At 52.4% G+C, this 14,879-nt stretch overlaps 1 protein-coding gene across 6 annotated transcripts in view; it reads left to right on the top strand.

Moving 5' to 3' along the window:
* The window catches only part of ST3GAL4 (ST3 beta-galactoside alpha-2,3-sialyltransferase 4), a 33,319-nt gene extending 18,579 nt beyond the window's left edge, over window positions 1–14,740 (top strand). For 3 of the 6 annotated variants that reach the window (XM_028120815.2, XM_028120819.2, XM_028120820.2), the window contains 10 exons: window positions 5,979–6,054; window positions 6,355–6,439; window positions 6,853–6,933; window positions 8,640–8,737; window positions 8,965–9,025; window positions 9,570–9,665; window positions 9,762–9,951; window positions 10,687–10,836; window positions 14,066–14,209; window positions 14,513–14,740. In XM_028120815.2, the coding sequence (XP_027976616.1) occupies window positions 5,979–6,054; window positions 6,355–6,439; window positions 6,853–6,933; window positions 8,640–8,737; window positions 8,965–9,025; window positions 9,570–9,665; window positions 9,762–9,951; window positions 10,687–10,836; window positions 14,066–14,209; window positions 14,513–14,599 (1,068 nt within the window). In that variant the 3' untranslated portion in view covers window positions 14,600–14,740. The remainder of the gene's footprint in view (window positions 1–5,978; window positions 6,055–6,354; window positions 6,440–6,852; window positions 6,934–8,639; window positions 8,738–8,964; window positions 9,026–9,569; window positions 9,666–9,761; window positions 9,952–10,686; window positions 10,837–14,065; window positions 14,210–14,512) is intronic. The other 3 variants (XM_028120817.2, XM_028120818.2, XM_028120816.2) reach the window with 3 other exon arrangements.
* Window positions 14,741–14,879: the final 139 nt, after the last annotated feature.

Here is a 14,879-nt window from a genome sequence, read left to right as displayed (position 1 = left end):
CCACAGTGAATATCATTCTCAGTGGGGAAAAACGGAGAGCTTTCCCCCTAAGGTCAGGAACGCGGCAGCGATGTCCACCATCACCACTGCTATTCAACATAGTATTAGAAGTCCTAGCCACTGCAATCAGACAACAAAAAGAAATAAAAGACAAAGAAGAAGTCAAACTTTCACTGTTTGCAGGTGATATGAATACTGTATGTGGAAAACCCAAAAGACTCCACCCCAAAACTGCTGGAACTCATACAGGAATTCAGTAAAGTGTCAGGATATAAAATCAATGCACAGAAAGCAGTGGCATTCCTATACACCATCAGCAAGACAGAAGAAAGAGAAATTAAGAAGGAGTTGATCCCATTTATAATTGCACCCAAAACCATAAGATACCTAGGAATAAATCTAACCAAAGAGGCAAAGAATCTGTACTCAGAAAACTATAAAATAAATCATGAAAGAAATTGAGGAAGACACAAAGAAATGGAAAAACGTTCCACGCTCATGGATTGGAAGAACAAATATCGTGAAGATGTCAGTGCTACCTAGAGCAATCTACACATTCAATGCAATCCCCATCAAAATACCATCCACTTTTTTCACAGAAATGGAACAAATCATCCTAAAATTTGTATGGAACCAGAAAAGACCCCGAATAGCCAGAGGAATGTTGAAAAAGAAAAGCAAAGCTGGCGGCATCACAATTCCGGACTTCCAGCTCTATTACAAAGCTGTCATCATCAAGACAGTATGGGACTGGCACAAAAACAGACACATCGATTAATGGAACAGAATAGAGAGCCCAGAAATGGACCCTCAACTCTATGGTCAACTCATCTTTGACAAAGCAGGAAAGAATGTCCAATGGAAAAAAGACAGTCTCTTCAACAAATCCGAATCAAAACCTCCATGAGATATCACCTCACACCAGTCAGAATGGCTAAAATTAACAAGTCAGGGAAAGACAGATGTTGGTGGGGATGCGGAGAAAGGGGAACCCTCCTACACTGTTGGGGGGAGTGCAAGCTGGTGCAGCCACTCTGGAAAACAGTATGGAGGTTCCTCAGAAAGTTGAAAATAGAGCTATCATATGTTCCAGCAATTGCCCTACTGGGTATTTACCCCAAAGATACAAATGTAGGGATCCAAAGGGGTACGTGCACCCCGATGTTTATAGCAGCAATGTCCACATTAGCCAAACTGTGGAAAGAGCCTAGATGTCCTTCGACAGATGAATGGATAAAGAAGATGTGGTATATATACACAATGGAATATTATGCAGCCATCAAAAAGAATGAAATCTTGCCATTTGCAACGACGTGGATGGAACTGGAGGGTGTTATGCTGAGTGAAATAAGTCAATCTGAAAAAGACATGTATCATATGACCTCACTGATATGAGGAATCCTTAATCTCAGGAAACAAACTGAGGGTTGCTGGAGTGGTGGGGGGTGGGAGGGATGGGGTGGCTGGTGATAGACATTGGGGAGGGTATGTGCTATGGTGAGTGCTGTGAAGTGTGTAAGACTGCTGAATCACAGACCTGTACCTCTGAAACAAATAATATGTTATATGTTTAAAAAAAAAAGGAAGAAGAAGAAGATAGCAGGAGGGGAAGAATGAAGGGGGGAAATCGGAGGGGGAGACAAACCATGAGAGACTATGGACTCTGAGAAACAAACTGAGGGTTCTAGCGGGGAGGGGCGTGGGAGGATGGGTCAGCCTGGTGATGGGTATTAAAGAGGGCATGTGTTCAATGGGGCACTGGGGGTTATATGCAAACAATGAATCATGGAACACTACCTCAAAAACTAATGACGTATGGTGATTAACATAACATAAAAAAAAAAAAAAAAACACACAAAACCGGGCAGGAGGGCAAAGTTTCAAGCACAGATGCCTGGAGAAGGCCAGCCTTTAAAGGGAGTGACAGAACAGTCACCAAGGTAGGAGGGAAACCGGGAGAGTCCTGACCCAGAAGCCAAGAAGGAGGCATCGGCGGACGGTATCAAAGACAGGAGGCCACTCATGGGTTCAGGAAGAGGAGCTATTTCTGTGTGAAAATCGGGGTGGGAGCCCGGGGTGGTGTCCAGTGAAGGCATGAGTGGATGTGGCACAGATGCAGAGGTCTGGCCAGTGGAGGTAAGGGTGGACGTGTGGCGGTGACTGGAGGACGTAGAGGCAGAGAGGGCCTTTGTTTTGTCTGAGGAAGAGGGAGATTGAAGTCTGTTTATTTGAGAGGACTGAAGCGGAGAGAGTGGGAAGAGACAGGGCGGAAGGGGATGCCTGATTGAACGGTACTGGGGAGGGGAGCCGGGCGTCGGTGTCCAGGTGGAGGGATTAGGAGGGGACGGGAGGGGTGTCTGAGTCTAGTCAGGGCGGGCAGGCAGCTCTAGATTTTTCCCTACAGAACCGAAGGGACGGTGACATTGATTATATGACTTACTCAAGGTCTCTGAACCAATAAGAACGGAGCCTCTGCTTCCGCCCGCATTGGTCTTCCCAGGCCCCTGCTCAGGGACACTCAGCCTTATCCCTCTGATGGGCCCCAGGGCTCTGAGGGACCTGGCATCACGCTGTGCCCTTGGGTGGATATGCGTTCTGTTCCTCTCGCTCTAGCAGGTAGCTGCTGGGTGCTTGCTGTGTGTGAGGCTGTGAGTCTTGTACAGCATGAGGCGTGGTGGTTGCTTACGGGGATGGGGGGGCATAATTCTTCCCCCCATGCCCCGCGTGTGGCCCTTCAGTGAGGTCTGGGGCAGTGTCACAGCCTCGGGTCAGCGAGGGACACTGTGCTATTTGGCAGAGCACCTGAGAGCACGCGGACTCCCTGCCCCGGGATCAGCGTGGCCTAGTGTGTTGGGTGAGCTGGTCTCCCTGGCGGTTGGTGGCAGGCCGGCGCTGCTGCGGGTGAGACATGAGTGGAGCGGAGCTCTGCTCTCCTGCCCGGGTACTCCCCTGTGACTTAGCCCGTGGCCTTTTGCACCCGGGGGCCTGGTCAATAATGTGGGGCAGCCAGCAGCTGGGGGAAGGCTGGGGGTCGCCCCAAGTCTCGGGCTCCCCGAATGTCCGCGGCTGCTGAGCTCTGGCCTTGGCTTGGCCCAGCAAGGGGAGAGGCTGGGCTGGTGAAACCCCTGATTGGGGGTCTTGGCCAAGCTCTAAGCCTAGGCGGTCTGCTTCGCACACACACCAGCACCGCTTGGGAACAAAGATATACCCGGGCAGGCTTTCTGGGGAATAGGTCAAAGAGCGCTAGTTGACTTGTTGCTCGGGATCTGGCTGAGTCAGCTCTGTTCACTCCCACTGTGAAAGGTGTCCTCCACCCAGGTGGGGCCTGGGGGGGCGGCCGAGTCTGTGTCTTTCAGTTACTGTGGAGCTCCCTCTATGTGGTGGTGTCCATCCTGGCTTCCTGGAAGGGAGGTGGGGTGTTTTTGTTTTGTTTTGTTTTTCACTTACGAAAGCCTGGACCCCTGCCTTTAACCAATTAAATAAGAATCTTGGAGAATGGGACCTAGGCCTCTGTATGTTTTTAAACTCCTCAGGGGCTGGCCTTGTGCCAGTCGGGTCACCAGTGTTGTGACCTCCCAATACACAGGGAGCTGATGCGAAATGGAGTGAATCCTGGTCATGAAGACTGAGAGAGTGGAGGGGAAGAGAGGCTGTGGTTCATAAAGTCAGGAGGTGTTAGGGCTGGAAGGGTCCTGGTGTGGAGCTTTGCAGCACAGAGTGTGGTCCCTGCCGAGTGGCGGGGCACCACCTGGGAGTTGGGTAGAATTCGTACCCAGCCTCGCCCACTGAGTCAGAAGGCACACATCAAGGTTTGAGCGGCCTGCTTTGGCCATCATGCGGACATCCTACCCTCCTCAACCTCCTCAGTGGTTCTTAACCCTGATGGCGTGTTAGAATCACCTGAGGTATTTGAGCAAATTCCGGTGCTGGGCCAGACACATCAAGTCAGAATTCCTAGGTGTGGGACCTAGACGCTCTAATTATTTCTTATTTTAAAAATTTTTTAGCACCCCAGGCGATTCTCCTTTTCAGTCAAGGTCAAAAACATCCACCTGAACCAGTGTTTCTCAGACTTGAATGTGCATATGATTCATCAGGTGATCTTATTCAAATGCAGATCCTGATTTTGTCAGTATAGAGGGACCTGAGATCATGCATCTCTTTTTTTTTTTTAAGATTTATTTATCCATTTGAGAAAGAGAGAGCACGAGCGGGGGGGGGGGCGGCTCTAGAGGATAGAGGGAGAGACTCTCCAAGCAGACTCCCCACTGAGTGCAGAGTCCGACGCGGGGCTCCATCTCATGACCCTGAAGTCATGACCTGAGCAGAAGTCAAGAGTCTGACGCTCAACCGACTGAGCCACCCACGAGCCCCGAGATTATGCATTTCTAATAAGGTCCCTAGTGATGCCCATGGTGCTGATCTGATAAATATATTTTGAGCTGCAAGCATCTATTGGGCTAACTTCCCAGTTTTACAACCTGGTAAGGGATGAATTGGCAGTGGCTGTAGGTAGGTATGGAAGAAGACATACCACTTTCGGAGGAGTGACCAGGGAAGTTACTAAAACCGTGGCTTTCGTTGGTGTCTTCTAACTACAAATCCAGAACTTTTCTTTACTGGATAGGGTCATCCTCCATCCCTACTGGGGTTTGGGGATGGGTGCTCCTGACTCTCCTGAGGATGTCTGGCTTGGTCCCCACCCCTCATCCCACCCCCTCCCAAGACTCTCATTCTTTGGTGTTTATGGACTCAGAGTGGAGCCTGGGGGCAGAACATTGACTCCGTCATAGGACAAAGTTCAGGATAATTGAGTTATGATTTCTAACAAAAACCAGCTCTCATCCTGATGCTGTCTCCTGCCCTGAAGAAATAATGTGAGGTTTTCCAGGTCTCCCTGAGAGAGCGCAAACACTAGAGCTTCCCTCCCTTTCCAGGAGAATCATAAGAATCATAAGATCATAAAAATCACCTGTTTGTGAAAATGCCTGTCCCAGGTTCCGCCCCGTCTGATTTAGCGATCCCTGGGAGGAGCCCTCGAATCTGTGTTTTCAGGAAGCAGCCCAGGGTAACTCTTCTTATTCAGGTGACTGAGGAACAGTGCGTGGATGACAAAAATGGTGCCTGGCGTCCCACACCTCTTGGTGTTGTGTGCAAGCTGCCTAAATTCCTTCCCCCGTGACTGCAGCGTGGCCCTGGCTGAGTTTGTATGTGCGGACCTCTGCTTATGTGCATTTAGAAGCTGACCCCTTCCAGAGCCCTGTCCTTGCCATGCCAGCTTCGCCCTTACCCGAGAGGGTCTCCCATCTCCTCTGACCAACTGGACCCTCCCTCCTCCCTGCGCTCCCATTCAAACACTTGCCTTCGCGGAGCTTCCCCCAGTGCTGGGATGATGAGGGCTTGGACACTGTTTGCATTTGGCCAGAGTCTAGAAGGACTGGAGGACCATCCCACAGCCCACCCTCCCCCCAGTGCCTGGCCTGAGTGGATGCGTTTGGCTGGAGTAGTGGGAGACTGAGAATGGAGAGGTGGGTGGGAGCCAGAACTAAGGGACTGCTTTGGATGGCAGAGAATAGATAAACCTCAGCTGCACAAACTACAAATCACACCCTGTACTGTTCACTTCCATGTAAAAGGTGGGTTGAGGTTCCCATCTGCCTCCTGGAGCTGGCCCTTCCCAGGTCAGACTGAGGAAGGGGACAGAGAAACCGCACCAGGGAAGCTGGCTGGAGTAGGCCAGTCTGGTGTGGGACCTCATGTTTGAGGAGTGGGCCTTGGGGTCCCTTGCCCTCCCCCACCCCAGACCCCTGATGCTGTCTTTGAGGGATTAGGAGGATGTCCGCTCTCTGCATGGCCACCCTGGAAGCAGCTCTGTGCCTTCTGGAGCAGGGAAGGCAGGCTGTGGGTGTGTCCTGCTCTAGTCTCTAGGTAGAAGGTTTCCAGAACTGACCACACACCTGTGACTCCTAACCTCCTAGGTGGCCCGAGGCAGCCGGGATGACAGCTCTCCCCAGGAACCCTGCTACCCGCTGAGAAACATGATCAGCAAGTCCCGTGAGTGTTGTCCCAGGGCTGCCCCACCCTGAAGGATGGGCCCCCAGAGGCAGCCTTCAGCATCATCCTGCGACCCCCTGGGGGTTCTGGAGGCACATGCAGATAGCCAAGGGGCCCTCTCTCCATCTTGAAGGACAGTAGAAACACAGGCCCAACCCCGGTGCTAGAAAACTCTGGCCAGGCGAGAGCCAGGGGCCGGGTCTGCTTGAGTTGGAGGTTGCAGGGGCCCGAAACAGGGTCGGTGCACTGGGGCTGTCCCTGCCTGTCTCTGTCTAGCTCCTCTGTGCATGTGCCCTGCAGGCTGGAAGCTCCTGGCCATGTTGGCTCTGGTCCTGGTCGTCATGGTGTGGTATTCCATCTCCCGAGAAGACAGGTACATTGAGCTGTGAGTCCAGCTTCCTTGTCCTTCCATCAGTTCTTCTCAGGAATGGGCTCAGGGATGGAGGGTCATGGGGTGATGGACCTAGTGGGGCCAGGAGGGTTCAGAGGACCAGGGTATGACCCCTCCCTTCAGCTGTTAGCATGAAATCCTTCCGGGAGGGTTAGGTAGTGGGTTTGGGGTAGGGTCTGTGATGTCTCCCCAGGGTCCTCACCCAGGGAGCTCAGGAGAAAGGAGGGCCGGATCTGCAATGAGGTGGTCTCAGAGCAAACGGGTTGAGGTGATTCTACCCTGCACATCACTCTCTGGGACCTTGGGACCCATGTCAGGGGAGAAGGTTGAGGCTGCCTGGGATGCTGGCCCCTGGGCCCCGAGAGGTCTGACTGGAGCTCCTGCCTCCTCTCCTTTTCTGTCTCCAGTTTTTATTTTCCCATCCCAGAGAAGAAGGAGCCGTGCTTCCAAGGTGAGGCAGAGAGGAAGGCCTCTAAGCTGTTTGGCAAGTAAGTACTTGAGGCTGAGGTGGGGCAGGGCACGGGGTGAGGTGGATGGGGAGTTTCACAGGATGGGGACCTCAGTGCTGGCTTAGATGGAGGGAAACTTATTAGTGGACATGGGTTAGGTGAGCCCGTGAGGGGAGGAGAGGCCCTTGGACATATATATGTATGTGTAATATAATACAATATGTAATATTATATTATTATATATAAGATCATATAATATATAAATATAATTTATATATTGAGTGGGAGGTTGCAAGGGCCCAAAGTATTGTATTATTAAATATTATTTCGTATAAGTAATATATTTATTATATATAATGTTATTCTATATTAGATATAATATACATAATATGTATTTTGTTATTTATTTTATTATATGTTATAAATATGTATTATTATATATTTAAAATATATAGCACATATCTTATATAAATATATAATATATATTATATGTAAATACATAATATATATGATATATTACTATATTATTAAATATTATATAATTACATTATATATTATATATGATATATATACTGTTAGTCAGGGGCCTGACCCGACTCTGATTCTGGCTTCTTCAAGATTAATCCCTTTCTTTTTTTTTTTTTAATTTTTTTATTTTACTTTACTTTTTTTTTATCAATTCTATCTTACTATGTTATGTTAGTCACCAGACGGTACATCATTAGTTTTTGGTTTATTTATTTATTTATTTATTTTTTAAGATTTTATTTATTCATTTGAGACACAGAGTTAGAGAGAGAGAGAGCATGAGCAGGGGGAGAGGCAGAGGCAGAGGGAGAAGCAGGCTCCCCGCTGAGGAGCCCGATGCAGGGCTCGATCCCAGGACCCTGGGATCATGACCTGAGCTAAAGGCAGACGCTTAATCATCTGAGCCACCCAGGCGCTCCACATCATGAGTTTTTGATGTAGTGTTCCATGATTCATTGTTTGCGTATAACACCCAGTGCTTCATTCAGTACGTGCCCTCCTTAATACCCATCACCAGGCTGACCCATCCCCCCACCCCCCTCCCCTCTAGAACCCTCAGTTTGTTTCTCAGAGTCCATAGTCTCTCATGGTTCATCTCCCCCTCTGATTTCCTCCCTTTCATTTTTCCCCTCCTACTATCTTCTTTTTTTTTTTAATTAACATATAATGTATTTGTTTCAGAGGTACAGGTCTGTGATTCATCAGTCTTACACAATTCACAGCGCTCACCATAGCACATACCCTCCCCAGTGTCTATCACCCAGCCACCCCATCCCTCCCACCCCCCACCACGCCAGCAACCCTCAGTTTGTTTCCTCAGATTAAGAGTCTCTTATGGTTTGTCTCCCTCTCTGGTTTCATCTTTTTTTTTTTTAACGATTTTATTTATTTATTTGACAGAGAGACGCAGCGAGAGAGGGAACACAAGCAGGGGGAGTGGGAGAGGGAGAAGCAGGCTCCCCACTGAGCAGGGAGCCCGACGCGGGGCTTGATCCCAGGACCCTGGGATCATGACCTGAGCCCAAGGCAGCCGCTTAACGACTGAGCCACCCAGGCGCCCTGTCTCTAGTTTCATCTTGTTTCATTTTTTCCTCCCTTCCCCTATGATCCTCTGTCTTGTTTCTTAAATTCCTCCTGTCAGGGAGATCATATGATACTTGTCTTTCTCTGAAGATGAATCCCTTTCTCATCCCCACCCTGCTCTCACCTCTGTGCAGCTACTCCCGAGATCAGCCCATCTTCCTGCAGCTGAAGGATTATTTCTGGGTCAAGACGCCCTCTGCCTATGAGCTGCCCTACGGGACCAAAGGGAGTGGTAAGAGCGGCCAGGTGAAGGGGGGTGGTGGGCTCCCCTCGGCCACACTGCTTCTTGTTCTTTGCGGCCCGCGGTCCCAGTACCCACGTTCTGAGCCAGGCTCCGATGTGGGGGTCAGGGGAGGAGCGGGGGCAGTGGAGGCTCTGAGGAGCAGCGGAGGGAAAGTTGGCAGCCTTTGGAAAGCTAGCTGTTGTCATGGGCCCCTCCCAATCTGCGTCTTTTTGTAGAAGACCTGCTTCTCCGGGTTCTAGCCATCACCAGCTACTCCATTCCAGAGAGCATCCAGAGGTGAGGAGACAGTCCTGCCCTGAGGCTGAGCGCCCTCTCCCTCCTGCCCCTACGCGACAGTCATGGGCCAGCAACTCCCAGTGAGCCTTCCTATCTCTGTTCCCCTGCGGCCAATTTGACCCTTCTTCCCAGCCTGCCTGTCTCCCGGGGAGGCAGGAGCGCCAGTGTCCACGGCAACTGAGCCTGGGCATCCAGGTGCCGTCTGTAGCAGGCAGGGTATTGCCGTGGCAACAGGCGGGCTTGGGCACCAGGAGAGGGGGCTTTGAAACGGGCTTTCTTATTGGTCCCCACCGGGAGCCCTCCCTCCTCCCCTCCTCCGTCTTCCCTGCTCTGCTCAGTCCCCTCTCGCCTTAAAGCCCAGGGCTGTGGAGTCTGCAGGACCGTAAGCAGGACTCCTTGGAGATGCCTGGGCCCTGGGGGATCGGGGGCTGAGGCGGCCTGGGAGGGAATCCGGGGCCAGGCCCGAGGGCAGACCCAGAGCAGGAGTTAAGTGGGGCAGGAGCAGGGATCACCCCTGGGGCTGATCCCCCTCTCCCCACGGCAGCCTCAAGTGTCGCCGCTGCGTGGTGGTGGGGAACGGGCACCGGCTGCGCAACAGCTCACTGGGAGACGCCATCAACAAGTACGACGTGGTCATCAGGTCTGTAGGACCGGCCATCATCCCTTCTGTTTGGGAGTGACTGTCGACTGGCCCGTGGGGCTCTGGGTGACGGACATCCTCCTACCCGCCTTTCAGATTGAACAACGCGCCAGTGGCCGGCTATGAGGGGGACGTGGGCTCCAAGACCACCATGCGTCTCTTCTACCCCGAGTCAGCCCACTTCAACCCCAAAGTGGAGAACAACCCAGACACACTCCTCGTCCTGGTAGCTTTCAAGGCAATGGACTTCCACTGGATTGAGACCATCCTGAGTGATAAGAAGAGGGTGGGTGGGGACATGGGGAGGGGAGGGGTCCGGCCTCAGGGATGGGACCCTGCCTGTCTCAGGACCTCACGCTCCACAACGTCTGCCCTGTGGTCCTAAAGAGCCCACAAGGGGAAGGCGTGAACTCCGTGTTCTGTGGGGCTTCTGAGAAGCCGCCGCCGAAGCAACCGGGGCCGACAGCCTGTGGGAGTCGGGTGGCGCCCCAGGCTTGAGGCTGCCTGGGCCAGGGAAACTGCCAGAATATGTGTTTGCCGGTGAGGAACGTGGGAGCAGAGGAGCTGGTCAGTAGCATTTCCAGACGGGGGCTGGGTTAGAACAGGAGATCTGTCCTTCCGGGTGGTGTCCACTGCGTCTTTCTCTCATCCAGTCAGTTGCTGAACGATCCCGTCTAGCATTTTCGCCAAGTGTTTACACAGCCCCACACTTAAGCCCCTTCCACCTGCTTGAATATCTTTGGAAGTGGGCCATAGTCGGACCCCATGCTCTACACAGCATGTCACCTGCCCACCCCCCTGCACCCCGGGCAGGGCCCTCCCGCCTCTCTCTCCCCACTCCTCTCTGGTCGCCCTTCCCTTCTTGGGTGCGGGCCTAGCTCCACCTCCCCCGCCACCCTGCATCCCTGGGGGCCTCCGCCATCACGTGGACCCCATCTGCTGGCTCAGGACCACCAGGCTGGACTTGAGAAACAGGTCTTCGCACACCCTCATCTCTCCCTTCCAATCCTGTGCCCTGCAGGTGCGAAAGGGCTTCTGGAAGCAGCCTCCCCTCATCTGGGACGTCAACCCCAGGCAGATTCGGATTCTCAACCCTTTCTTCATGGAGATTGCAGCTGACAAACTGCTGAGCCTGCCGATGCAACAGCCTCGCAAGATTAAGCAGGTGCAGGTGATGGTGGGCTGCGGGCAGGGGAGTTCCTAGTTTCTGGGGTGGGACGTTTCTAGAGGCTTGGGAGGCCCTGGAGGACCCCAGGAGAGGGGAAAGTAACAACTGAGATGGCAGTTTGCATTTGAACAGCACCTGGGACAACTTCCTGACCACACCTTGCTGCACACCCTGGTATTCAGTCTGGTTTAGTTGGCTGCGGGAGGGGAGAGTGCGTAATTTTGAGAACTGTGGGGGCATCTGAGAAGCAGGAAGTTGGGGGAGGGTTTTTATAGGGCTTGGGGCTGGAGTTAGAGGCTCTGGCAGGTGCGGTCAGAATTTATGAACCAGGGAGTTGCTGGAACAGTCTGTGGCCTGGCTTTTGAATAACTGGGGTTTCTGCAGTTGCCTAATAGGTCACTTTATATGTGATCTTATCTTGGAACAGATTAGAGTGAGTTAAAAGGAGCTCGAGCTTCAGTTTCTCTTGTGTGTCCTGCTTTGGTGTGATGTGTCAGTTTTGGGAGTCATGGTACAGTTTTGCAAGCTATGGTTTTTGTTTCAGCTGGTGGGCTTTAGCCACCAGCTCGTACCTTTCCAAGGTCTTCCACACGTGCCTTTTGAGCCCCCAGAGAGGCTGTGTGGGATAGTTGTCAGAGGTAACTAGTAAACATAGCCAGGACCCGGCTGTCCTGCTTACGCTGTAGCCTTGGGCAGATCGGCCACTTGGAGCCATGTTTTTTCTTATCTGTATGGTAGGGATGGTATTAGTACTGACCTTTTAAGGCCCTTGTAGAATTTAAAAACATAATTATGTAACATGCCTATCGCAGAGATTGGTACACAGTGGATGCTCACTGTGTTTGCCAAATTTTGCATCAAGAATCTTATTCTTCACTGAATATCTACTATGATTCAGCGTCATATGTTGAATGTGTCCTTTGTGGCTGCTCAGTCCCAGGCCCCACATTTGCATGCTTGGGGAGTAAGACATGCACCTTGCCCTAAGGACACTCAGTCTAGCAGAATAAACATACAGGTTGCAACATGGAGTGGCAGAATGCCCCAGTAGAGAGTTGTTCCAAATGCTGTAGGAGCTGGGAGGAGGGGCAGACCTCTGTGTGGGGCTGGCTGGGAGGCCCCCCACCCACCCAGAGGAAGTGGTCTTGGAGTTGGGCCTTTGAGGGGTCATGGGCCCCATCAGGCAGAGACTTGGGGAAAAGGTATTTCCTTTTGGCAAGACCAACCAGCTCCTCTAGCATTGAGTTCTAGCACAAGTGAAGTTGAGGGGAGCAGAAAGGAGGCATTTTATGCCCCTGATGGGGTGTGTGGCCGAGGGGGAAGGACCAGAACCCAGCTTCTGGCCGTGGGAGGGGAAAAGGAAGGGATGCCCCTGATGTAGCGGTTTCCCATTGCTGCCTGCCTAACAAATCACCACAGTTGAGTGGCTTAAAGCAATACCTATGGATGGACTTATAGTTCTGGCAGTCAGAAGTCCAGCAGGGCATGGCTGAGTTCTTATCTGGAGGCTGGAGTGGGGTTGGGGCAGGGGGACACGCTTCCAGGGTCCTTCTTGTCAGAGAGATTCAGTTCTTTGTGGTTCCAGGACTGAGGTCCCGTTTCCTTTGCTGGCTTTTAGCTTTGATACCCTCAGCTATTGGAGATGCTGTGGGTTTCTTGCGATACAGCCCCCTCCACCTTCCAGCCAGCAACCGCATGATAAATCCTTCTTGGGCTTCCCACCCCTGACTTCCTCCATGACCGACCTCTAGACCCAGTTGCAAAAGCTCAGATAATTAGGTCAAGCCCACCAGGATGATCTCTCTGTCTTATGGCCAATGGCACCTGTTGGGCAACAGACTGTAATGTACTAGGTCTCAGATTTGTAGGTTCCACGTGCACTCAAGGGTCATTCTTAGGGATCTCCCGCTACACCATTTATTTTACAGGTGAAGTTGAGAGATTTATCACAATTCTTGGTTTCCAGTTTAGACAGCTGGCTGGGTGGTAACGTGCTTAACTAGTATAGGGAATACAGGGGGAGAGGGGAGTCTGGCAGGTTTCAGGAGCCCGTGACCAGGCAGAGCTGTCTAGCAGGCCATGGAAATGTGGTTCGGCAAAGGTGTGGACTGGATAAGATAACTTAGTGGTGGTCAAAGAAACAGGAGGGAAACAGAAGGCCCCGGCAGGAAGGGACAGATGAAATGACAGAAGAGCTCAGAAGGGACACTGGGAAAAACCTGGCGGACGAGGTCCAGGGAGCGGCTCCTAAATGGGAGTGGGCAGACGGAAGCAGTCAGGAAGGCAGGTTGTTGAAGTTGAGGAAGGCAAGGTCTGTGAGATTAGAGTTATCGGGTGGCTGAATTAGGAATGAAGAAAGTATGTCTCCCCCTGCCCCCTAGCAGCCCATATGGTGGGTGGGAACAGTATTGCTATCCCCACTTTACGGAAGGGGAGAGCCCACCCTCATAAAGAGGCACACAGCCCACGAGTGAGAGAGCCCCCAGGTTTTCTGAAAGAGGGGAAGTTTTTCAAAGCAGAGAGCAGAACCTTTACATTCCTTGAGCAAAGAGTCGTAGGCCTGTTTCCCTATCTGTCAAACGGGGCCCATGATAGTGTCTACCTGAAAGTGTTTTTGTGAAGATCGGATGCACTCCCGTATTATACGGGGTAAAATACTTAACATAGGGTCTGGCACACAGTGCTCAAAAGGTAATAGATGGTGATGATGATTACCATTGTCATCCTGATTGCCGTCATCATGCCTCAAGGCCCAAACCCTCCCTGAGCTGTGTTGGGCTATCCTACCCAGTCTGGTAGCCCTGAGCTACCTGTGGCTATTTAAATTTAAGTCAATTAAGTTAATTAAGTATAAAATTAAATAAAGTGAAAGATTTAGTTCCAGCCCCACTCCCATGCCCCGTAGCCGCATGTGGCTCATGACTGCGGTGTAGACGGCCCAGATGAAGAACATTTCCGTGGAAAAGAAATTCTGTTGCACGGGTGCCTGGGTGGCTCAGTCACTGGGTGTCTGCCTTCGGCTCAGGTCCTGGTCCCAGGGTCCTGGGATTGAGCCCCGCATCGGGCTCCCTGCTCCGCGGGAAGTCGGCTTCTCCCTCTCCCACTCCCCCTGCTTGTGTTCCCTCACTCGCTGTTTCTCTCGCTGTCAAATTCATAAATAAAATCTTAAAAAAAAAAAAAAGTCTGTTGCAAATTGCTGGCCTAATACCTTCCCCACCCCTTGTCCCCTCAGAAGCCCACCACCGGCCTGTTGGCCATCACACTGGCCCTCCACCTCTGCGACCTGGTGCACATCGCCGGCTTTGGCTACCCAGATGCCCATAACAGGAAGCAGACCATTCACTACTACGAACAGATCACACTCAAGTCCATGGCGGTAAGCGGGCCCTGCTCCTGAGCTGGCTGGGGCGGAGCTGGGGACACTGGGTAAGTGAGAGTGGTGCCAGGGACCCAGAGGCAGCTTGTGGTGAGGTCACTCGGAGGGTGGAATCCAGACCCCTGGGCTCCCAGCCTGAGTCCGCTGTCCCTCTGGCCACACAGGTCCTGTCTTCCTTCTGGGAGCCAGCCCAGGGAAGGGAGCCCCCAGAAGGGCGGGGCTGTGGGGAGCACCAGAGAGACCTTCTTGGGCCGGGGAGGTCCCTGGGAGTCCCTCAGTTTGCTTCCTTGGCTGTCTCCACAGGGGTCAGGCCACAATGTCTCCCAGGAGGCCCTGGCCATCAAGCGGATGCTGGAGATGGGAGCAGTCAAGAACCTCACATTCTTCTGACTCGGGCAGGAGCTGTACCCGTCAGTCCGCCCGCTCTGCCACCCGAGCGGCCCCATCCATGGCTGTGGGGGTGCCTGGTGCCAGCATGACCCGCTTGGACTCTCCCTCCTCTGTGTGCAGAGGGGTCCTGGTACTGGCCGGGCCTGAGACGGGGCCCTGCCCCTGGCAGCTCTCGCGGCGGCCGTATTTGGTCAGGGTGGAGGCCCTGGGGTGGTAGGAGGCCGCCTGAGGCACAGGGTTTGTGCCGTGGCACCCCCTCTCCACCAGCGCCGGGAGCTTA

This window comes from Eumetopias jubatus, unplaced genomic scaffold (genome assembly GCF_037043125.1).
Source record: "Eumetopias jubatus isolate StellerSeaLion01/CBP00866 unplaced genomic scaffold, mEumJub1_p1.0 scaffold_13, whole genome shotgun sequence".
Classification (NCBI taxonomy): domain Eukaryota; kingdom Metazoa; phylum Chordata; class Mammalia; order Carnivora; family Otariidae; genus Eumetopias; species Eumetopias jubatus.
The sequence above is the reverse complement of the archived record's forward strand: the minus strand, read 5'-3'. Positions and strand labels throughout refer to the sequence as shown.